The 25,315-nt window shown below is 37.3% G+C and overlaps 2 protein-coding genes across 3 annotated transcripts in view; both read right to left on the minus strand.

Annotated features, from left to right (window-relative positions):
* Positions 1-2,629: 2,629 nt before the first annotated feature.
* LOC101744031 (cadherin-89D) overlaps positions 2,630-25,315 on the minus strand; it is a 76,618-nt gene continuing 53,932 nt past the window's right edge. The window contains exons 16-22 of one of the 2 annotated variants that reach the window (XM_062669178.1): positions 24,902-25,111; positions 9,512-9,681; positions 9,015-9,083; positions 8,332-8,538; positions 6,014-6,325; positions 4,498-4,614; positions 2,630-4,214 (exon numbers count right to left, since the gene is read on the minus strand). In XM_062669178.1, the coding sequence (XP_062525162.1) occupies positions 3,731-4,214; positions 4,498-4,614; positions 6,014-6,325; positions 8,332-8,538; positions 9,015-9,083; positions 9,512-9,681; positions 24,902-25,111 (1,569 nt within the window). In that variant the 3' untranslated portion in view covers positions 2,630-3,730. Of the gene's footprint in view, positions 4,215-4,497; positions 4,615-6,013; positions 6,326-6,858; positions 7,000-8,331; positions 8,539-9,014; positions 9,084-9,511; positions 9,682-24,901; positions 25,112-25,315 lie in introns of those variants that run through there. The other variant, XM_062669179.1, reaches the window with a different exon arrangement.
* Positions 14,522-22,689, minus strand: LOC134199071 (uncharacterized). The gene is made up of 2 exons (XM_062669210.1): positions 22,582-22,689; positions 14,522-16,940 (listed from the first exon to the last, which is right to left on the minus strand). The coding sequence occupies exons 1-2, from the start codon at positions 22,608-22,610 to the stop codon at positions 15,047-15,049; spliced, it is 1,923 nt and encodes a 640-aa protein (XP_062525194.1). The 5' UTR covers positions 22,611-22,689; the 3' UTR covers positions 14,522-15,046.

Genomic DNA, 25,315 nt, shown 5'->3' on the forward strand with positions numbered 1-25,315 from the left:
TTCCTGTACCTCCTTGTAAATATCTTACGACTTCATTTGGTATCATAATGAGACCAACTCCATACGTTTTCTACCCAGGCTAATTCTGCCTGAAACAGTCATAGCACAGCCTTTTTTTTATTGCTTAGATGGGTGGACGAGCTCACAGCCCACCTGGTGTTAAGTGGTTACTGGAGCCCATAGACATCCACAACGTAAATGCGCCACCCACCTTGAGATATAAGTTCTAAGGTCTCGAGTATAGTTACAACAGCTGCCCCGCCCTTTAGACCGGAACGCATTACTGTTTCACGGCAGAAATAGGCAGGGTGGTGATACCCACCCGCGTGGACTCACAAGAGGTCCTAAACCAGTAATTACGCAAATTATAATTTTTCGGGTTTGATCTTTATTACACGATGTTATTCCTTCACCGTGGAAGTCAATCGCGAACAATTGTTAAGTACGTATTTCATTAAAAAAATTGGTACCCGCCTGAGATTCGAACATCGGTGCATCATTCAACACGAATGCACCGGAAGTCTAATCCGTTAGGCCACGACAACTTCATAAACATAGGTAGTTATAATATGAATATTGTTTAAGTACAAGATTAATTTTCGCCTAAAAATCAGTAATAATAATTCCTCGGTAAAGATGCCTTAATCCGTCATATACCTATATTATTTTTGCCAGCATATTACATTATTTTACTACTTATTTGATAAGTTCGTTCGTCTTGTATCATTTTTCTGGTGACAGGGCGCCCTGTGAACTCACACGGCTGGGTAAGTGTTTCAGTCGCGAAGTATTACAAGCTGTAATTGAACTTCATTTACGATATGTTTAGATAAATACTTAGTCTGGCCATAAATACTGTTACAATTAAAAATAAACAAATTATTACATTTGAATTTGGAATCTGTCATTTTTATATGATTGCTCATTGAGTTTTCTCATTTTGGCGCCAATACATTGTACAATATTTTGCGATATTAAAATGGAGTGGGGTGAGAAAGAGAACCGAATCGCTGTGATTGCATTACACAAAGTAGGTATGGAGCCAAATGCAATTTTTAAAACTCTCCATACGTTTGGTATTAGTAAAATGTTTGTGTACCGGGCTATTAGTAGGTGCAATGAGACCTCCTCTGCTTGCGATAGAAAAAGATCTGGCCGTCCACTTAGTGTTCGTACGAAAAAGGTGGTCAAAACAGTAAGGGAAAGAATTCGAAGAAATCCTGTCCGAAAGCAAAATATTTTATCTCGGGAGATGAAGATAGCACCTAGAACCATGTCGCGTATTTTAAAAGATTACTTAGGACTTGCAGCCTATAAAAGACGTACTGGTCATTTCTTAACTGATAATTTAAAAGATAATAGGGTGGTAAAATCGAAACAACTACTGAAGCGGTACGCAGAGGGAGGTCATAGAAAATTTTTGTTTACGAATGAGAAAATTTTTACAATTGACCAACATTTTAACAAACAAAATGACCGTATTTATGCTCAAAGCTCTAAGGAAGCTTCCCAATTAGTCAACAGAGTGCAACGTGGGCACTATCTGACTTCAGTAATGGTTTGGTAGGGTATTAGCTATGAAACGGTGACTGAGTCATACTTTTGTGAAAAAGGTATCAAAACATCGGCACAAGTGTATCAAGATACCATTCCTGAGAAGTTAGTGAAGCCCTTTAACAACGGCATGTTCAATAATCAAGAATGGTCCTTCCAGCAAGACTCGGCGCCAGGTCATAAAGCTCGGTCTAGGCAGTCTTGGTTGGAAACGAACGTTTCGGACTTCATCAGAGCTGAAGACTGGCCGTCGTCTAGTCCCGATCTTAATTCGCTGGATTATGATTTATGGTCAGTTTTAGAGAGTACGGCTTGCTCTAAACGCCATGATAATTTGGAGTCCCTAAAACAATCCGTACGATTGGCATTGAAAAATTTTCCCATGGAAAGAGTGCGTGCTTCTATTGATAACTGGCCTCAACGTTTAAAGGACTGTATTGCAGCCAATGGAGACCACTTCGAATAAGCTTTTTATACTTTAAATTGTTTTATATTTATGTATTTAACTAACACACTGTAAAAGTAATAAATGTTATCTATACTAATATTATAAAGAGGAAAGATTTGTTTGTTTGTTTGTTTCGAATAGGCTCCGAAAGTACTGGACCGATTTGAAAAATTCTTTTTCCATTAGAAGCCGACATTGTCCCTGATGAACATAGGCAACTTTTTTTTTTTTTTTTTTTTTAAATGTTTGTTATAATGTTTCCGAAGCGAAGCGAGGGCGGGTCGCTAGTTTGCAATATAATTTTTTTTTTCTTTGTCTCAGTATTTATGGCAAGACTAGGTATATTACAGAATTATTCTTTTTTGCTTTTTAGTTAGTGTATTTAACACCTCTCTTTATTTTAATGAATTCTTTTACTTAATCCGGCTCAAACCGGAGAGTTTCTATACTGACCCTAGCAAGAGCAGTGCTTCGCAGAATCTACCACCGGATCGGAAACGCGACCCACTGAGAAGATCCGGCGAGAAACTCAGTGGGCTGTGTCCGTGGGTTGCTCAGTGGGTTGTTCGTCCTACCATTTACTTAATTTATAACTGGATAATGAACGAAAGAAAATGAAAAAAAATGTGTATATAACATTCACTTATTTTATTACGAGCAGTACCTATTTACATAAAAATTATACTTTACAATCTCTATTCATAAGGTGGTTACATAGTTAAAACTCTACGATACACTCCAAAATGGCACTTAACGATTAAAACAGAAAATTCATTATTCTTTGGACTTTAAAAACCGAAAACGTAAGGACAAAAGGCATACAAAAAGTAGAAAATTCAACTATTGTTTTTTATACGTTTTGCTAGATGTGACAAAATCCAAAAAATATACTCTACAACTAATTTAGTTTTAATAATATCTTAAATATATAAATTTAATAGTCTTGGAATTCGTCCGTGGACATCAGCATGACTAATGAATTCTTTAGATTAAAACAAACGATTCAATCTGGCACTAAGAATCTAAATTACAATTAAACATTGCCTTATCGTTTTTCCTTTCACGACGGGCTTGCTTCACCGACTTTACTATTTGTTACTGGGTCACAATTGTGTGTTTGGATAATAAGGATATAATCATAAGAGCTGGCCTCTCGTTTGGCCATTGTTCAAGCTTCAAATTTTGTGGCCATCGCCTATTGCGTACGGACAATAAAAGTGGTTTTAATTGTACAAAGTATTTGTTTTCTTACTGATATTGTTCTCTCAAAGAACATCATTGTTATTTATTTATATTTCATTTTTAAAATTACGTTTCGAATTCAAACTTTTAGGCTAAACAATCTTTAAATACAAATTTTAGACGCACGTTTTGAATCCGAATTTTAAACAAAGTTATTTTACTTCCTTAGAAGTTTCACAGTCAAATTTGTATCCTTCTTATTGACACAACTCTAATTACTTTAAGCCATTTTCAGACTCTATATTTATTTCTGACGATCTATCGCAATACGCTACAACTAAGCAGACTATGTCGGTTAACAAAATATTTTTATTGAGGCTAGCAATCAAGATGTGACATCTTTCAATAGTCCATTCGCCATTTTCTGAAGAACATCGAAATTATTATAGAATTTACAAGAACAAGCGTCATGTGAGCAAACATTGAAGACCGTCTTGTGAAAGTCGGCAAAGATCACATTAAATAAAGTTATAATGCCAACTGTTACTATAAAGGCCTCGCGAACATGAGCCTTTCACTCCCCTGCCTCCTCACGGCGTCGGCGGCAGCCGGGGTCGCCACGAAAAGCTCCACGAACTTCCCTCGCTTGAGCTTGCCGCTCGCTCTCCTGTCCATCCTCGTGTCAAACACATCTTCTCCTTCACTGTTGTCGTAATCCGCTGCCGGCTCGTTCAGAGCTTCTTTCCTTCTCAATTCTTTCTTATGGTTATGAATGAAGTAAGGTTGACCAACATTGGAGACGTTGGGAGTGGATATTTGTCTGGTGATCTTTGTACCAGAGCCTACTCTTTCGAACGAAGGAAAGTGCCTCTGCATATTTTCGGAGAAGGACTGCCTTCTGTAATGGTACTGCCGGGTGTCGAGCGGTTGGTGCGCGAATGAGGCTCGTCGTCGAGGGTCCTCTTGTCGGTAGGGCTTGCTTCTTGCCTCTTGATTTCTATTCGATTTGAGTGAGTCTTCATAGCTGCCTCTGCAATGTTAATAGCAAACGCTTAATATGATTGTGCTGTCCAAAGTTTTTGTAGGTATAGATTTTAATACAGTGCTGTTGTTTTCACATACTTCTGTGGTGGCAATAACATGTTTTGTATAGCTATACGATTTCACCCACTATTATGCATATTTCTACGCTTCCGCGGGTTGAAATACCAATTCGCAAAGTAGGTTAAACATTCTCAGTGTGAGTTTACGTACTTAAGGCTAGTGCTAAACAAAAAAATGCAAAACTATTTTCAAATGTTAGTTATACATACCCGCTGCTCTCTTCCGAGGTGTGAAGGCTGGAGTGGCCACACGGGCAGCGGGCCTCAGCGATGCCGGAGTCTTGTCCACTGGAATTCACTGAGGTTATCGACGTGTCTTGTCCTTTCCTATTGGGATTGTGTGTTCATTATGTTCGTGTTTTAGTGTACGGAGTAAGATATGAGAAAATTTAATGTCAAATGTCTATTGCGTAGTTGAAAATAGTCAAGACGCCTCGGTTGATTCTGGGGCGAATTTGAATTTATGTGCATAAGATATACAATAGCTTTATTATCAGCGAAAACGGAAAGGCCTGCTTAACGTTAAGTGTAGCCACTTGCGGTAGCCACTGCAACCCAGAGTCATTAAAATTTGGGGAAAAGATTGAAGCACATATTTTTATTTTACTATCAGATGACCAACTTTTTAAATTGGTATGTATTAATAGCCTTTTGGCAAACACAGACCAGGATGCTGGTATCATTCTGTATGGAATTTGACAAGTTTCAGATGAGATGAACTTGTATTGTGACTGAAGTAAAATTTTATTGATATAAGTAATTAAGTTTACCGATTGTGTTAGTTATTTTTGAATTTTAAATCAGTTTCAATTATATCATTAATTACTTTAAGACACAAGCAAATGGCTCAAACTCAACGAAAGATATATTAAGAGGTAATCCTTGGCACTTGTGAACACATTTTACATACGATGATACAATCAAAATGCCAACTATCGTGTAAGATGTTACAATGAGCTACAGGATATAGCTGGACCAAGACTTCACCAAATTAATATTCATACACCAATTATTTTAAACCGCTTGAACTTAGTTGAAATTAAACTTTCGATTGGAGCTTTTGATGTTAAAGTGAATTGTTGTTAACTTCGATTGGACTTTTGATGTTAAAATGAATTGTTGTTAACTTTGATAGCGAGCCTTCAACTATTTGAAAGCTCTAATAAGTTTGTAACTTTATACACAATTACTGCAAAAACTGCGAATGTTACAAGCTTTTATTGGCCTTTACGATGCGCATCTTTATGGGGTGCTAGTTCGATACAGGGTTATGTCTTTTTACTTTTTGAAATCCATTTTTACTGATCCTATTTCGTATTCGAAGAAATGGATGGACTCAGCCAATTGTGGCGAACTGAAAGAGGTGTATGTTCAGAACGATGTATTGATCATGTGCTCAAACCCTCAGAACCCAAAATCAAATTGCTGTTTCGTTCTTCTGTGGTCTTATAAAGTACCATACCACAAGATCAGAGAGAGGCATTTTGCAATGATGCCATTTTCTCATTCCCATTAATATCACTAAAAAATCACGATCACGTTGTCTGTTTCTATTGCACAGCACACAAGTTACCAGAATGTTGGCAGCATCGTATAGCTGTTATCCGAAAGAAAATTACACTCTGATCTCAAGATGTGGGCTCTAGTAATTATTAATACTAATCAGTAGCTTTGATTTCATTGTTTCATAGGAGTTAGTAATTGTTCTAAAAATACAAAGACTCACCTTTTCTGCATGGGTCGTTGATTGAACTTGATGCACATTCTCTCGTGCTTCTGATTCAAGCCGTCTCCCTCCGCGAATTGGGTTTTCACGCATTTCTGATGAGCCTTCCCGAACTCCTCAACGGTGTTGCCGTGGGGACAAACTTTCTTGGCGTTGTGGTTGATCACGTCTATGTATGAATCCGCTTCGCTGTAAGACTGGTTCAGCTCCTGGCACTGGTTCCCCCCCGACGGGAAAAGGCCTCCGTATTTTGTTAAGTGCTCAGTTGAGAAAGCGTTAAGACGTTGTTGGGAATATGGCTTTCTGTGTTGTCTGTTAGGAAAATATTTGCGGGTTTAGAGTATATACAATAGGACGTACTCCGAAGTTATTTATAAAAATATGTTTTTAAGGGCTTATGGCTCCCGAAACATTAGGAATATATAGGTGGAATATTATTAATTACTATCAACTATAAACATTAAATATGAAATCTTCTTTAAGTCCAAAACACTCCACAGATTAGATTTCACTATTACTTTAAAATAGGCCTGCGGCTCATCTGTAGGTCATGACTGTTTGCCAAATTGGCGGGGTCAATGAAATGTGATTTTCATTTATTGCTTTTATAGGCAGACGATCATTATTTTAAATAGGTATTGCGTTTGGTACCACTACTATTATACAATTAGTTTCTAGAATTAAAAAGTCAACAAATTAGGTATTCGATGCATAAATAATTTCGGAGTTTTTATTGCGTAAAATGTAAGCAAATAATAAGATAAATAACGAAAGAGAGTTGTACGGTTAGCGCCGCGTGCTGTTCACCTAAATAGGAGTGCACAAAATTAAATAAACTAACTACATTTATAGTGAAGATGTTTATTAATAAAAAATAAATTAAATAAATAACCATCTACAGAAGCTAAGGATTTATAGTTTAATAATATTTTTCTCTTCATTTCAAGTATTTAGTGACGTGCTTTCGTCTTTTTCTCTTGTGACGTCTGAAAGGAGAATAAAACAACGAAAAAGAAGAAGTAATTTAATTGTTTTAGTTTATATTAAATCAATGTAATATAACTGTTCAAAATTTAATTCGTTTTAATTATTTTTGCGAGGTGCTTAATTATACAGATTTAATTTGGGATGAATTAAAAAAACTAATGACATTTTACTTGATCGATTTCACGGCTGGTCAAAGAAGCCTTAATTAAATAACGAATTGCAAAGCCAATTCAAGGTTAATTTAACGTTTTTAATTGCCTTTGTTTTTTCCCGGTCCGTCGCGATATGCAAATATGTTCTTTGTCAAAGTAATTTCAGTTAAAATCGACTTGTAAGTGAAAATAAAGTTTCTTTGTAAATCAAGTTTCACTTCGAATGTTCTCCGCGGCTCGTTTGAACAATCTTCGCTTATTAAAATTATTTCTTACTAACGAAAATTCAATTTATTTCAAATTTGAATTCAAATAAACAAAATAAATTTACAATAGGATTCGGAATAAGTGTGAGTAATAAGTATATTCAACTATGTCCAGGCGAGTAAGAAAATCATTTATGCAAAAACTTAATTGCATCTGTAAAATGCAGCTACAAACGGATATAGTTTCAAAGTACAAAAACATAAGATACAAGTCTCCCCCTCAAGGCCGTTGGAGCTCGGTTGCAGTGTTATGAAATTGTAATTCTATGTGGCAGGACCTCTTGTGAGTGCGCACAGGTAGGTACTACCACCCTGCTAATTACTGCCGTGAAGCAGTAATGCGTTGCGCTTTGGTGGGGCAGCCGTTGTAACTATACTGAGACCTTAGAACTTATATCTCAAGTTGGGTGGCGCATTTACGTTGTAAAAGTCTATGGGCTCCAGTAACCACTTAACACCAGGTGGGCTGTGAGGTGTCGTCCACCCATCTAAGCAATACAAAAATATATATTTAATTTTAAGTTATATTCGAGGTATAAAGAAAATAAAACTGCAGGATTCGCAACAACCCACGGTCATTCGGTAACGTGCGAACTTATTGTGGTACACTTCATTCACGGTTGTTTGCATAAGAGTTAGTGTATTGCGCAAACGAACGCTCTGAGATCGTGGTCAATTAATGATAAAAAAATATGTAATTTTTTGTACGTTATTACAAAGTTAAGTCGTACACTGTGTGCATTACTAATAAAAATCTTACGTTACGGACGTTTTTTCCCGGTTAGGGTACCCCTCCGCATCGTCCCATAAGGAACTTCGTTCCAAAAATAATAATAATAATAAGTACAGCTGCTGGATACTGCATATTTGTGACGAGCTCTGCGGTTGGGAATGTTAGATGATGAAGCCTCACCTTCGGCTCCTCCGCACGCAGAGCACGCACACGGCCGTGGTGCAGGCGCCCACGAACACGATGCAGCCGAGCGCCACCACGCTCAGCTCCAGAGTGCTGAGCAGCTTCCCGCCACCGCGCGCCTGCACCATCGCCGCGCCTCCCACCTCCAGAACCTTGAACCCTGGCAAGCTGTGCCGAAGCTCGGACTCGCGCTTCAACAGCGACCTGCGACGAGTTACGACTTAATTAAAACGAAACAGTTTTAAAAACGATCCAAATTTGTATACATAAATAATGAGTGAATTTTGAAAAATGAAAAAATTTACTGATGGTAGGACCTATTGTGATTTTGCATGGGTAGGTACCACCGCCCCGCCTATTTCTGCCGTGAAGCAGTAATGCGTTTCGGTTTGAAGGGTGGGGCAGCCGTTGTAACTATACTGAGACCTTAGAACTTCTATCTCAAGGTGGGTGGCGCATTTACGTTGTAGATGTCTATGGGCTCCAGTAACCACTTCACACCAGGTGGGCTGTGAGCTCGTCCACATCTCTAGCAATAAAAATATATTTGAATTTGTTGATTTTGGTCTGTTTTAAGTTTTAATACTATGGAATTAAAATCCAAATTTGCGTTCCAACTGACAGAGACATGAAATAAACCAAAGGTCTCTTACCTTCAGTTTATTTCATGTCACACTTACTTCTGAAGTTCATCCATGTCGATGATCGCGTTGGAGAGCGGGTCCACCGCGTAGATGTACATGTCGGTCCTGAAAGAAAGCAGCGGCTTACAATTTAATTCATAAAGGATAATTAACTGGTGAAAACTCTCGGCTAAATTCTGTACAGGTCAGTGTATCGACGCTATGAACTAAAATACATATTACAGCTATAATAAGTTGGTCAGACTAGATACGCTTTACTCTCAACACTTTAGTCCACGATGCTATCCACACAGCCGAGGATAGGCGGGAGTGGCGCAGGATAATCCAGGAGGCCACGACCCTCAGAATTGAGGATTATCGACATAAGAACGAGCAGTAGCTGGGATAACGATTAAAATTAAATTGTTTGCAGCAAGAATAACTCTTGAATTAAGGCAGACTTTGATATATATTATAGAGATGGGATTGGCTCAGGGGCTCTGAGGGCAGACTGAATTCTGCACTCCTGGATCAAACAAGAGAAGCTGACGTACGCATGGCCGTCTCCAGCCGCCTTGGTGTTGGCTTCAAGTCGCCGGACTCGGATGTCGTAGCCGGTAATGGCGGTCAGAGAACGAGTGATATTTTCTAAGCCTTTCTCGACCTCCATCGGTCTCGCGCCAACGACCAGAACCAGCTGTTTGTTTTCATCCAACACGTAGACCTGATGAAGATAAAGGTTTCTGAGTATTTAGGCTGAATCTCTCTGAATAAATATACGTTTGGAATAATTGAGTTTGTTAACGCCTTTGCCGTATCTGCGTGTCGTCTATAATCTATATTAAGCTAACTACTCTGTAATTAAAATATAATCTGTCTCCTAACACTTTTACGAGGAACAATGTCGTTCCCGCTTCTTTTTCTACCTACTTAATTCAATTTATACAAGCTTCTTGCTTCTATACTTAATTACTTCATGTAATTCATCAAAATACAAACTAAACATCTCTACTCTAAACAAATTATTGTACAAATATAAAATAAAGTCTCGTTATAGAAAACAACGGGATTTCATTGTATCATCAGATACAAAATTTGGCGCCCGAACAGGGACCTGATCCTGGACTCTTGGATGGAACAACCCCTGGAAGACGTATACCAGTTCTCAGACACATCAACTGCAAGAAGGTGTCGTCGACTTGAGGAGCGTGAGCCATTTTAATTTTATAAGTTTTCTCCAAAATCAAAATGTCTAACAAGGAAGACAAAGCCCTCTCATCTAAATTGAAGGAATTAGTAGCCAAACGTAGCTCTATCAAAGGCCAGTTAACTAAATTTAAAAACTATGTAGACAATGTAACCAAATTGTCTCATTTGACTAATGTTCAACTAACTGAACTTACTTTGAAAATTAGCAAACTTGAAGCCCTTTCGACCAGATTCGATGAGTTGCAGACTGAGATCGAGGTTCTCAACCTTGAAAATTTGGAGAATGAAATCCAAGATCGTGATGACATTGAAACTACCATCATTCTTAACCTTGCCAATGCCAAGGCCTTGCTTGAGACTCATTCTGAGTCGTCAAGACGTGATTCAATAGCTCAGAACATTCAGTGTCATCATGATCAAAATTATATCGGATTCAAGCTGCCACAAATGCATCTGCCAAAGTTTGATGGCTCATATTTCCGCTGGTTGGAATTCCGTGACACATTTACCTCTATTGTTCACAACAACGACCGTATTCCCATAATTCACAAATTTCACTACATGTTATCTTATCTAGATGGTGATGCAGCCCGCTTAGTATCCAATCTTGAGGTCTCCACAAATAATTATGCTGAGGCCTGGAAATTGCTATGTGACAGATATGATAACAAACGTCTGTTAATTAATCACCATATTAGCTCATTATTTAACATTCAGCTTGTTCGAGAGTCTGAAAAATCTTTAAGATACTTGGTTGATCATGTGACTAAGAATTTGAGAGCATTATCCAGCTTAGGGCAACCAACTGATAAATGGGATGTTTTATTGATATTTATGTTAACTTCTAAACTAGACAGTAACACCCTTACTAAATGGGAAGAGTTGCGCAATACATTTGAGGATGTCCCAACATTGGAACAATTTCAGAGATTCTTATCGGACCGTGCAGACGTTCTAGAATCCTTGAATCATAATAAAGCTTTACAACTTACACAGGAGCACAAACGGATAACACCACGTTTTGTACCACGCTCTAATACTAATCAACATTACAATAAAGATATAACCACAAAGTCATTCACTGCTACAACTGATAAAAATGTTTATGTCAAAGTTCCACCATGTGTTGTTTGTAAGGGTGATCACCGAATATATAATTGTCCCATATTCAAATCTAAAAGTTTTGAGGATCGTTTAAAGGAAGTAAAGATTCATGAACTTTGCTTTAACTGTCTGAGACAAGGACACACCACATCAAACTGTCGCTTAGGACCTTGTCGTGAATGCAAGAAACGTCATAACACTCTACTACATGATCCTAAAGGTTCAGTAAATTTAGTCACTGATCTCACTTCTAACCAATCACAGTCAGTGGTTAATTTTACAAAATCATCAAATCAAGTTCTTCTATCTACTGCACTTGTAAGGGTTTGCAACCCTGTTACACATCAATCATTGAATGTTAGAGCACTCTTAGATTGTGGAAGTCAATCCACCTTCATTTCAAATACACTTAAAGAAAAGTTATCTTTAGCTTCTAAATCTATTGATTCACTTAATGTCATAGGTATTGGCAATCAATTGTCAAAGAATGTTGTTGAGATTTGTACTACACAAATAAAATCAAATAATGATTCTTACAACATAATTACTTCTTGCTATGTTTTAGATGAGTTAACAGGAAAACTTCCTCAATCTCCTGTTAATTTAAAAAACATTTCTATTCCTTCAAATTTACAATTAGCTGACCCCGACTTTCATATCCCTGCACCAGTGGACTTGTTGATGGGGCTGACATTTTTTGGGATATTCTAGGAAGTGATGAAAAATGTCTTGGTCAAGATCATCCTAAACTAAGAAATTCTAAGTTTGGCTGGCTTATAGCTGGTCCTATAAATAGCAATATATACAAGAACATTCAATGTCACAATGCTCATATGAGTGCATCTGATTACACAGACCTTGATAGAGCTGTATCTAAATTCTGGGAACTAGAGAGTGTTCCCCAACACAACAATTTAAGTGCAAGAGAAAAGGCATGTGAACAGCATTTTAAATGTCACACCTTTCGTCTGAGTACAGGGAGGTTTTGTGTAAAACTACCCCTAATTGAATCTCCTGATTGTTTAGGAGACTCCTATAAGTTAGCGAAGCAACGTTTCCTAAATCTAGAAAAAAGATTTAGACGAAATTTTGATTTAAAGAAACAATATGTTGAGTTCATAAATGAATATAGGGAATTAGGCCATTTATCAAAGTCACCTCAAAAGATTCCTAAGTTATCATATTTTCTCTGTCATCATGCAGTATTTAAAAATGACAGTGAATCAACAAAGATTCGAGTAGTGTTTGATGGTTCTGCTCCCACTACTTCTGGCTTCTCTCTTAATGATATTCAAATGATTGGGCCTAATATGCAGGACTCCCTTTTCTCTATCCTTTTAAGAGTCCGTCAGTACAAATACATTTTATGCGGTGATATTGAAAAAATGTATCGCCAAGTTGAAGTAGCTCCTGAAGACCGTAACTTGCAGTTAATATTATGGAGAGAAAGTGAGTCCTTACCCATTGAAACATTACGATTAAATACAATCACTTATGGTACTGCCAGTGCAAGTTTTTTAAGCACAAGATGTCTTTGGCAGATCGGAGAAGAATGTACAGATCCTTTAATTAAAAATATTATACAACATGATTTCTATGTTGATGACCTCATTACCGGTTCAAACAATCCAGAAACATTAAAATACATTCACAAATCTGTTGTACATGCATTAAATTCAGGATGTTTTAAATTAAGAAAATTCAAACTAACTTACTGTCACTGTTTAATGATATTCATACTGTTACACAAGAAAATCTAGCATTGAGTGAGTCAACTAATACTCTTGGTCTAGGATGGAGTCCCTCGAATGATAAGTTATACTTTCCTATATCTTTACCACCTCCAGATAACATAACAACTAAAAGAAGCATAATGTCAAATTCATTTAAAATATTTGATCCTCTTGGTTTACTGAGTCCTTGCACAATTCAACCTAAAATAATTATACAAAAACTATGGTCACAAAAATATGACTGGGATCAAGCTGTGCCCCAGGACATCATCAAGTCCTGGAACAATTTCTGTGATAATTTACCTTTTTTATCTAGTCTTCAGATTTCTAGATATGTCCTCTGTGATTCACCAGATGTTATAGAAATACATGCCTTTAGTGATGCTTCTCAGTATGCCTATGGAGCATGTCTTTATGCAAGATCAATTACCTGCGAAGGCAAAGTAACAGTTAACTTACTATGTGCCAAATCTAAGGTAGTTCCTTTGAAACCTGTAACCATACCACGTCTAGAGTTATGTGCAGCCCTTCTCTCTGCTAGGCTTTGTAGGAGTGTACTTGACTCCATTAGATACTCACCGTCTCGAGTTGTTTACTGGAGTGATTCTAGTATAGTTCTAGGATGGCTTCACAGTGAACCTAATAAACTGAAACAATTTGTTGCTAACAGAATTAGTGAAATCTTAGAATCTACTCATCCAGACTCTTGGCGGCATGTACCTACCAAGGAAAATCCTGCTGACCTCATATCCAGAGGTATCAGTCCTAAAGACTTACCTAATCTAGGTTTATGGTGGACAGGGCCTGAATATTTATACAAACCTGAAATAGAATGGCCAGTACTCAAAAATATTACTTACCTTGACTTACCTGAGTTTAAATCAAATCAAACCATATCAAATGTGTCTGCAATGATGAACCCTATAATAAACATTAAAAAATATTCCAAATTAAGCAAAATTAAAAGAGTATTAGCTTGGATTAAGCGTTTCATGCACAACATTAAAAATCCTTTAATGAAGATAACTGGCAACTTAACACCAGAAGAGTTAAATCAATCTTTTTATTATTTATGTTTTATTGCACAGCAGGAAACGTTTATGCAAGAATTCATCTCAATAAATAATAATAATTCATTACATCATAAGTCAAAATTATTGCCTTTGTCACCTTTTATAGAAAATAATTTAATAAGAGTTGGTGGAAGAATTAAAGCATCAAATTACATTTATGACAAAAAACATCCCATTGTTCTCAGTTCTTCTCACCACCTTACAAAATTGATTTTTGAACATGAACATACACGCAATATGCATGCTGGTCCTCAACTCTTACTAGCTTCAGTCAGGCAGTATATTTGGCCTATTAATGGTAGGAACCTAGCTAAACGTGTAGTCCGCAATTGCGTACTCTGTAGACGCTTGCAGGGTAAGACTCTCTTTCCTAAAATGGGTGATCTCCCTTCACAACGTATTGTTACGGGGTGGGTCCAGGAGCTCTTTTTAAAAAAGGACACGGTGACTGGCACGGAGTTTATTTTATTAAAGAAGTAGTACAAAGGATGTATGTTTCCGCTACTCAAGCCAAATCTGTTCTGCCGCGCTTAAGCAATATATTGTCTTTATATAGAGACAATGCATTCAAGAATGCCTTAGTCGGCATTATTATTTATATTACGTTATTACTGAGGGGCATATGTAACATCCCCCTCCTTAAGATTCATCGTCACCGATGAATGGTCACGGACGTTGACGTTGAGATAAACTAGAGCGGTAAGTATAGAATTTGGCTTTTGTTTTGGATAACAAAATAGGAAAACTAAAACATACGATACAGGATAAAACAAGTAAGTACTTAAAATAAAATAGTAACTATATCTTAAAGAAATAAACGTTAAGTACAATATCAAAAACACTTAAGTAATTATTAAGTAAAATACGAAAACAGGATATAGTAAGTAAATCTATAATTATTAAAGGTCTTAATTATAATTATTAATTAAACTTATACAATTTATTTAAAAGAATATAATTTATTATAACCTTACTCGACGACGACATTATTGGACGAATTTGACAACATAAGATTTCTCCTAAAAGGCCTAGGGCATGAATAATCTTTTTCACTATTTATTTGCACAGTTTGTGTAACATTATTATGATCGTTTTTACGATCTTTGTTGCATTGATTAAAGATTTGTATACAACAATGAGAATTATGTTTACTTGAACAAAACCATCTACGAAATCTAAATATAAGGTACAAGAAAAATAGAACAGTAAGAGAATAACTTATAGACATATAATGAACAGCATATTTTTGAAAGTGCGAAGGACTTTCCAAATGATTTAATTCTTTTTCTAGAGTATCTAGATGAATACTGGCATGTAACAATGAGTCTAAATTATTAAGGTTATTTAATTTTAACAAGGGAAGTCTAGTAAAAGTTTTATTTAGTTTTGTACGTTCGCAACAATCATCTTCCAAAATGTTGAAATTAGCTACTTGAGTTGTTACATTAGAAATAAATGTTTCACTAGACGAAAATTGTAAAGTTTTGAAGAAAGCTTTACAGTCTTTAAACAGGGACATTATTCCTGTTCCTAACAAAACATAATCATAGTTGAGACTATTACTAGAACAAGTTACATGTAATTTTCCAGGCTCAGATTGAACAAATATCCATCTATTTTTATTAAGTTTAAAGAAGGAATCTACGTGACCCCTTAAGAGTTTTACCGAACATGAACTTGGAACTTTATTGACAACTTCGGTTAAGATAACTGTCTCACACGTTGGGTTCGCAAGCGTCGAATACACATTACCCAATTCACAAATATAACACTTTTCACTCACGAATTTGCACTTGTCTAAGTCATCTAACAGTGAGTAAAGCATACGATCTGTTGTTAATGCCATGTATGGCTTGTTTGGTGCTATAAGTGCATAAGTGTCTGGTTTTGTTAAGTCATAAGGAACTGGCATAGGAACAATATGGTAAAGGTTATAGACTTGAGGTAACACGAGGGGTATCTTAATTATAGTGATAATACGATTATTATGATAGTAGCATACTAGTTTAGAAATATCGATAACTTCGTGAATGTTCTGTAAAGATATTGATATAGGAAGTTCGCAATGCTTAGGTAGGTCATTTATATGTTTCTCCAACTCGACATATAATTGATATGGGCTGAGTACAGTCGGGTGCAAAATATTCATTTTACTAAATAAAATAGCGTTGTTTATGTCTTCGATATCGAAAGACAATGCAATGATTATACTTTCTAAGGACTGGAATAAAGAATTAAATTTTGTTTTTATTTGTAATTTATCGTTAGAATTTATAATATATTCGAATGCCGAATTTATGATTTCTAGATTTTTATTTAGACGTTTCTCGTTTTCACTGAATTTTAACATTGAATTATTAAATGTGGAAATTGTAGATTTTATCACATGTATATTATCACGCATAAGATGCGCTAAAGCTTTTTCGTCTGACTGTACTTGGTCGATAGCATCAGAGAACTTGACACCGTCGTTGGAATCTAGAGTGCCAAAGAATGTTTTAAGAACAGAGCCACCAAAGTCGAGTAGCCCACGTTTTGATCTATTTTGTTGACTACTAGTAAGATAGGATACAGATGCAAACTTTTTGATGTTATTATCGTGTTGACTTTGTAATGACGAAATGGCGTTCATGCAATCGAACTGGATTTTGGAGGACTCGAAGTCCTTACAGAAAGAGTTTACTTTTCCAAATAATTGATCTACTTTATCAAGATGAGACTGTATGTTATTAGTGTTTAAATAAGTTACAACATTCCAGTTATCATTAGTAAATTTGACGTCAGATAGTCTATCGTAGTATAGACCGGGACTATCTGTTATCTGGGTTATGATTTGATGACTTGTACATAGCACTAAGATGGGCCTGAAAGGGAACAGAAATAGTAATAAGTAAGCATTCGTTTATTATCACCACTAAATCAAATATTGTAAAATAGTAAACATATAAAATAGTAAAAGTTTCAAATAGTTATTCAGTGTAAGATTATTATTATAATTATAATATATATATATTTTTTTTTTTTGAGTAACAGAATTAAGTATGTTCGAAAATAAAGGGATTATTTAAACGAGTTAGCTTTTAATAAGACTATAGTGCGTCGTCATTTGCTAATTTTATTTCATCATAATGGTGACGCACGTGTTTACGGTTCATTAATAAGGTGACCGTGTGGTTGCCGTTTATTTTTATGATTTTGTATGGACCTTTCCATACAGGAGATAAGGCTTTGTTTTGCTTATGATGACAACGGACGTAGACCATGTCACCAATATTATAGGTAATCGGTTTCGAGTGAGAGTCGTAGTATTTTTTTGATCTTTCTTTTGACGACTCTATATTTTGTAAAGCTTTTTGACGGCTGTAATATAACCGGTGATTAAGTGCTCTTATATAATCGCTGTATGTATTAAGGTCGAGAGAGTCTATACTTTTAGGGATGTAGGGTTTAAACCCGAATAACAGTTCTAATGGTGAAAAGCCTGTGGTAGAGTGGATATTGGAATTGTACGCTAGCATTGCTGTTCTAAGATATAAGTCCCATGTATGTTGGTTTTCAACTATATACGACCTAAGATATTCTTTCAGAGTCGAATGACTTCTTTCTAGGGCGCCACAAGTCTGCGGGTGATATGGAGAAGCAAAAATGTGTTTTATTCCGAATAAACGCTCTAACTGCTTCATTACTTCGGAAGAGAAGTTAGCACCTTGATCTGTAATAATGATCTTAGGGATACCGATATGGGAGATATACTTTACTAATGAACGAGCTGTTTCTTCGGCGGAGCATGTGACCATGGGATATGCTTGAGAATATTTAGTGAGATCGTCTTGTAACGTAAGAATGAATTTGAATTTGTTATGGTGTGTTTCGGGTAATGGCCCCACTAAATCTAGGAATAACTTTTCATTAGCTCTAGTGGCGGTAGACGTGATTATCATTGGGGAGCGATTAACTTGGCGCAGCGGTTTGTTTATTTGGCACGATTTGCAATTTTTGACATAGTTTTCTATGTCTTGTCGCATATTTTTCCACCAATATAGTTCTTTTATTCGTCCTAACATACGAGCGACTCCGGGGTGACCTGCAGTCGTGGAATCATGGTGATCTCTTAATATTTTTTTTATTTCGGAAGGCGTAGGATATTGGATATTGTTATGGTAAATATTTACTTTGATTTGAGTGTCATGAAATAGAAACGCAACGATATTGTAAATTTTTGTAAATGACAATTTCGTGTAAGGGTCTGAGAAATCTGATATAGCACATTCCTTTTCCTCGCTATACCATGTAGTTATCATGTCACGGTAACAACGTAAAACATTAAAAATATCTTTATACGTAAACTCATCGTAAAAATGAACACGGACAAACAAATGTGTAAATAAATGACTGGCGTTACCGGTAGAATAAAATGAGTACAGTTCTCTCTCCACTTCACGTATGTCAGGCATAGTTGTGGACATTTCTATGATTTCTGAACAATATGGTACAGACTCATCAAGGTCAATTGAGGTAGGGTAGGCTATCAGCTTACATTTAGCTTTAAGTAGAGAGTCGTTAAATTCCTGAATATTTGTGTTAAACGGATCTTTCGATTGTCGGGACACTTTTAGATATTGTTCATAGGTTTCAGGAGTTGACGGTGACGGTTGCGAGGGCAGTGATGGAGAAGGGACTTTTGTAGGAGGTTGAGTAGGGTGGCTAGGCATTTCTTGTCCAAGAGGGGTTTCTGAAGGGACGGAACCTGGGGCGTTGAAGTCTATGGGGGGTGGTAACGGAGACAAGTCATCGAACGTAAGGGGCTCATCTACTCGAGACTGTTCATCAAGGTATGGGGGTGGTTGTAAAACGGTTGGTTCATCGAGAGTATGAACGAGGTTGCGAGATAAGGAATCTGCGTTACAATTTAACTTCCCCTTTTTGTATTCAATCTCGTAGTCGAATTCTTCTAATTTTAACCTCCATCTAACTAACTTAGAACCCGGGTCTTTGCAGTTAAATAGCCACTGCAAAGGTTTATGATCGGTCACGATTTTAAACTTGTGTCCATACAGATAAGGTCTGAAAACTTTTGTGCCGAAAATGATAGCTAAACATTCTTTTTCGGTTGTAGAATAATTTCCTTCTGATTTGTTCAGGGTTCGAGATGCGAAGGCTATTGGGAGATCTTGACCTACTTCGCCTTGAGAAAGAATAGCAGAAACAGCGTAATTGGATGCGTCTGTTGTTAGTACGAAGGGTTTAGTAAAATCAGGGTACTGAAGGATAGGAGCCGAGGTTATTTTGTTTTTCAGTTCGTCGAAGGCTTTTTGTTGTTCACAACCCCATTGAAACGTAGCGTCCTTTTTTAGAAGGCTAGTTAAAGCTTTAGTAATATGGGAGAAATTTTCAATGAAGCGACGATAATAACCGACTAAACCTAGAAATGATTTTATATCACGTGGAGACTTCGGAACTGGGAAGTTAGTGACACAGAGAACCTTTTTGGGGTCAGGCATTACTCCTTTATCTGAAATAATATGTCCAAGATACTGTGCTTCTCGACGAAAGAACTCACATTTGTCCGGTTGTAATTTTAGGTTGTGTTCACGGAGCTTATGAAATATGTTTCTGAGGTTTTGACAATGAGACAAGAGATCGTGGTTGAAAGCGACTATATCATCTAAATATGTATAGCAATGAGTGCCTTGAAGGCCGCTTAGTACTATATTCATGAGTCTTTGAAATGTGGAAGGAGCATTTCGAAGACCAAAAGGCATACGCGTGAACTCGTAATGGCCCGAGGGCACACTAAATGCTGTTTTTTCGGTATCTTTCACCTTGACTTGATGAAACGAAGACGCGAGGTCAAGAGTGGTAAAGTATTTACTGTGGCCTAGCTGGTCCAGGATATCCGTGATGTTCGGAATAGGATAGGCATCACCAATTGTTACTTGATTTAACTTCCTATAGTCGATAACAATACGCCACTTAGGTTTACCGGAGGAGTCTTGTTTTTTTGGTACTACCCATATAGGTGCTGACCATGGTGAGATAGAGGGTTGAATGATTTTTTGACGTAGCATATCATTTATTTGTCTATGTACTTCCTCTTTATGACACTCAGGGAAACGGTAACTTTTAACAGCGATCGGTGTGTCAGATGTAGTGCGTATTTCGTGTTCAAGAGTTTTTGTACACGTGAGGCTGTCGCCTTCAAGAAAAAACACGTCTGAGAATTCGGAACAGATACTGCGTAAACATGTTTCTTCCTCCTTATTTAAGTGTTCGCAACGAATGGCATCTTGAACTCGTTTTTCCCGGACTGAGTTAAAACTAATTTGGTAACAGCATGACTCGTGAGTACTGTCGGAAGTATTAGACGGAGGGTCATTTTCTAGAATCAGAGACACTGGTTCGAGGGTGAAAGATAGGTCATGTAACCTTACTTCCGACTCAGAAGTATTCAGGACAGACAAATTAATTTTGTTATTTGGTTTAACACTAACTAGACATTTAGAAAAATACACACTAGGATAGTCTACATGCGTGTTTTTTAAAATTAAACCTTCCTTTAACTCCGGGTTAGTAACAGCGCACTCAATAAACATTTCGCTTCTTGGCGGAACGATATAGTAGGGTTGTGACATATGTAACTTGAAACGCTGCGTAGAGGGGCTAAGTATGCCCAGGTATTTCTCTGAATAATTAATAAATGCACTATTTTTGTCTAAAAAATCTGATCCTATAATACCATCGTAATCCAGGTTAACATCTTTAACTACGTGAAAATAAAAAGGTGATAGATTCGATTGGTTAGTTTTTATTGACAAAAGGAATTTGCCCAGTGATTCACAGTGTGAATTTACGTCATTGATGCCTTTGAATTTTATTTTGTGATTTTCAAGAACTGGTAAACAAGGAATACTGGTACTTTTTATAAGAGATATTGAACTTCCCGTATCAACTAATAACGAAATAGGATTCGTGGTATGGGATGTATGAACAAGTATGTAAGGTAACGGTGTGTTTTTATGCTGAGAAATATCGTACACTGTCGGCAAATATTCTTGAGATATCGCCGATGGCATCGTTTGAGGGGTAAGTTGACTGATTGATTTACGAGTAGTATCTGGCTTAGCGGATACCGGGGTTGACTTATCATGTGACTTTGTAAACGATTTAGTAGAAGGCTTGGTAACCGGATTAGTAGACGAATTAGTAGACGAATTAGGAGACGAATTAGTAGACGAATTAGTAAACGAATTAGTAAACGAATTAGTAAACGAATTAGTAAACGAATTAGTAAACGAATTAGTAAACGAATTAGTGAACGAATTAGGAGACGAATTAGTAGACGAATTAGTAGACGAATTAGTAAACGAATTAGAAGACGAAATAATTGGCGAATTAGTGAACGAACTAGAAGTAGTTTTGCACGCTTGTGCATACGACCTAATAATTTCTTTGCATTGTTGCGATTTAGTAGAGTTACGTAATTTTGTGCCTGTTTGGTTTGCAGGCAATCGCCGGCACATTTGCGATACCTGACACGTTAGTTTAAATTACTGTCGGTTTTCTCGATTTCGCAACATTTAAAAGGCGAAGATTCCGAGTCAGGTGGAATATGATTAAGCGGGCGATATTTATTATACGAATTATTACGTAAGTTGTTATTGTATTCGCGTTTCTTACATTTCGCAATGTGATGACCTGGGTTTTTACAGTAACTGCAAACGATTTGAGGTGGAATTTTTTGTTTTATGTCTATTTTTGTTGAATTAAATGAACTAGCTTGTAATGATAATTTTGGCTGTTGATGATGAGTTGAATGAGACTTAGCAACGAAGTTCTGGATTTTTTCCTCTTCAATGGCGATATTAATTGCTTCGTTAAGATTTTTGGGGTTACGACATCGCACCATGTTACCAATACGAGGAGTCAGTCCGAACATAAAAGAGTGTATCGCCAGGTCCTCTGTCATGGCAATACGACCTGATAGGTCTTTTTTTGATGTATTAGAATTATGGATTTCGGTCTGCATCTCGGTTAGGCACGTATCGATTCGTAATGAAAATTCAGACACAGATTCGCCAGCACGTTGTTTACATGATTGCAAATCGAAAAATAGATGACTGTAGTGTTTAGTTTCTCCAAAATTTTGACGAAGAAATTCTCTCAACGATTCGAAGTTATCGAATATTTTATTTGAGCATGCTATTCTGGCTTTTCCTTCTAGCTTTGAAATTATAAATTTCAGTAATAGTCTTTTTTGACTGTCTGATGCAAGATCTAACGCATCCTGGCAGTTAGTCAAGAAGGCCGTAAGGGTCTCCCGACTTCCATTATATGGGTTGATAAAATTACATAGTACTTGAATAGGATATTGTTCGCTCAAGACTATTTCACTTTTAGTAGACATTATTACGAGTATTCGCTTTTGACAGTAACAAAACAGACACTAGCAGAAAGAAGGTCAACTAAAAAAATGTAATAGTTATACGAGACGAATGATTCACTCACCGCAAGAATATCAGAGCTGTTAACTTCATCGGAGTACGCACGGATGATGGGATGGCAGCAAGGCGTTTGGCAGGCTTATACTGGAAGTCTTAATGTCGCAAACGGCAGGAACCGGCTTAGCAGGAACGAGTCAGCAGGAACGTTGCAAACGGCTTAGCAGGAACGAGTCAGCAGGAACGTTGCAAACGGCTTAGCAGGAACGAGTCAGCAGGAACGTTGCAAACGGCTTAGCAGGAACGAGTCAGCAGGTACTGGAGCTTCGGGCGAATCTTCGGGCTTGTTTCACAGGAACCAGCAGGACGTCTTATTGGTTTTTGCGTGTTTTTGTCAGGTTGACACCAGCCGATCAATACTGACCGGCACGAGCGGGTATGATGTGGCAGATTTTTGTAAGTTTTTCTTTCTCACGATGTTGAAGATGGCGTTGAAGATATTTTGCAGGTTTTCTTCCTTTACGATATTGATGATGAGAGCAGCGGCAATGAGCGCAACGTAGAATCAAGAGCTCGAGACAATCCGGATAGCCAGTGTAACGTACTGACTATCCCACTTCTGACACCACTGTTACGGGGTGGGTCCAGGAGCTCTTTTTAAAAAAGGACACGGTGACTGGCACGGAGTTTATTTTATTAAAGAAGTAGTACAAAGGATGTATGTTTCCGCTACTCAAGCCAAATCTGTTCTGCCGCGCTTAAGCAATATATTGTCTTTATATAGAGACAATGCATTCAAGAATGCCTTAGTCGGCATTATTATTTATATTACGTTATTACTGAGGGGCATATGTAACAGTATCACCCCAGACTTTCCATTCAAATCAGTGGGGCTTGACTATGCTGGACCATTTTATATAATAAATAAAAAGGGGCGTGGTGCTAAAATACAAAAATGTTATCTCTGTTTGTTCGTCTGTTTAAGATATAAATGTCTGCATCTCGAGGCAGTTAGTGATTTAACTAAGGAGGCATTCATTATGACATTGAGGAGATTTGTGTCACGTCGTGGAAGACCAACAGAAATATTTTCTGACAATGGTAGGAATTTTGTGGCAGCAGCCAAAGAGTTAACTTCTTTTTTTAAATCTAATCTTGAACCTATATCTGAGTTTGCAACTCAAGAAGGGATAAACTTTCATTTTATACCCGCTTACGCTCCACATTTCGGCGGCATCTGGGAGGCCGGCGTTAAATCATCGAAATTCCATATTGTACGCGTCATGGGCAATACTCACCTCACTTTTGAAGAAATTTCTACCCTCTTCGCGCAAGTAGAAGCCATCCTGAACAGTCGACCATTATGTCCATTATCTTCATCACCAAACGATTACCAAGCTTTATCACCTGGACACTTCATTATTGGAAGACCAATCAATGCTCTCCCATCACCAAACCTTGAAGGTTTCAATGAGCTTCGACTTCAACGTTATGCAAGACTTGAGCAAATTAGACAACACTTTTGGCGGAGATGGCAGAAAGAATATATTTGCGAATTGCAACAAAGAACCAAATGGAAGTCTAACGCTGTGTTTCTTGCTATTGGAGATTTAGTTCTTATCCGAGAAGACTACGTGCCACCACTCAATTGGAGACTCGGACGCGTGACGAAACTATTTCCCGGACCTGACGGAATATCCAGGGTAGCTGACATCAATACCTCTAAGGGATGTGTGAGACGACCTCTTACACGCATCTGCCCTTTGCCAAAATCGGAAGATCTTCAGGATGATCACCATGAAGGTTGAAAGAAGGATCTTTCAACGGCGGGGAGTCTATGTTAACGCCTTTGCCGTATCTGCGTGTCGTCTATAATCTATATTAAGCTAACTACTCTGTAATTAAAATATAATCTGTCTCCTAACACTTTTACGAGGAACAATGTCGTTCCCGCTTCTTTTTCTACCTACTTAATTCAATTTATACAAGCTTCTTGCTTCTATACTTAATTACTTCATGTAATTCATCAAAATACAAACTAAACATCTCTACTCTAAACAAATTATTGTACAAATATAAAATAAAGTCTCGTTATAGAAAACAACGGGATTTCATTGTATCATCAGATACAGAGTTAAATAAAATTTGGTACGCGTAATTATCAAAGAATAATGTTATATTCAAAGATCTCATTATAATGCAATTTTAACTAGCTTAGCAAACCGAAGAACCATGTCAGAAAAGGTGCTGGGTAACAGGAAACGTTTTATTATAAAACCCTTCCTTGTTGTACAAATTATTATATAATTAATATATAATAAGAACATAAACATACATAATCTAAAAAAGACTCAACAAACTTACAAAACCATCACACTATAACTTACGAAAACATTAGCGATGGCCGACTTCCCATCGTCAGCTCCTTTCTTATCTGTGGCTTTGACGTCGAATCCGAAGACTCTTCCGGCGTCCCTGGCCAGAGCCGCCACCACCCGGACCGTCCCCGACACGGGGTCGATGGCGAACCGGGGGGCCTGCTCGTTGAGTATCTGGTAGCGGATGTCTGCATTGATCCCGATGTCAGAGTCTGTAGCCTGGGGAGATGTCAGACCATTGAGGCTTAGCCGTTCAAAGAAAACAAGCTCGTCTGTGTCGGCGCGCACCGTCCGAGATGCGGTAGGATGGTGTCCAATGGCACCCTATTTATATTATGCAGCTTGTTATGAAAATGCGATTAAAGCAAGCTACTCCAGAGTGCCGCAAATATAGTCACGAGGACTGCTCGTTAATTAATAAAT

Source organism: Bombyx mori, chromosome 6, assembly GCF_030269925.1.
Source record: "Bombyx mori chromosome 6, ASM3026992v2".
NCBI lineage: Eukaryota > Metazoa > Arthropoda > Insecta > Lepidoptera > Bombycidae > Bombyx > Bombyx mori.

Bases quoted from the DNA above. Each gene is read 5' to 3' on its own strand.
- LOC134199071 (XM_062669210.1), bottom strand. From the start codon at position 22,610: ATGAAGTTAACAGCTCTGATATTCTTGCG. The intron at 16,941-22,581 runs GTGAGTGAATCA...GTTCCCTTTCAG, and splicing joins ACAGCTCTGATATTCTTGCG to GCCCATCTTAGTGCTATGTA.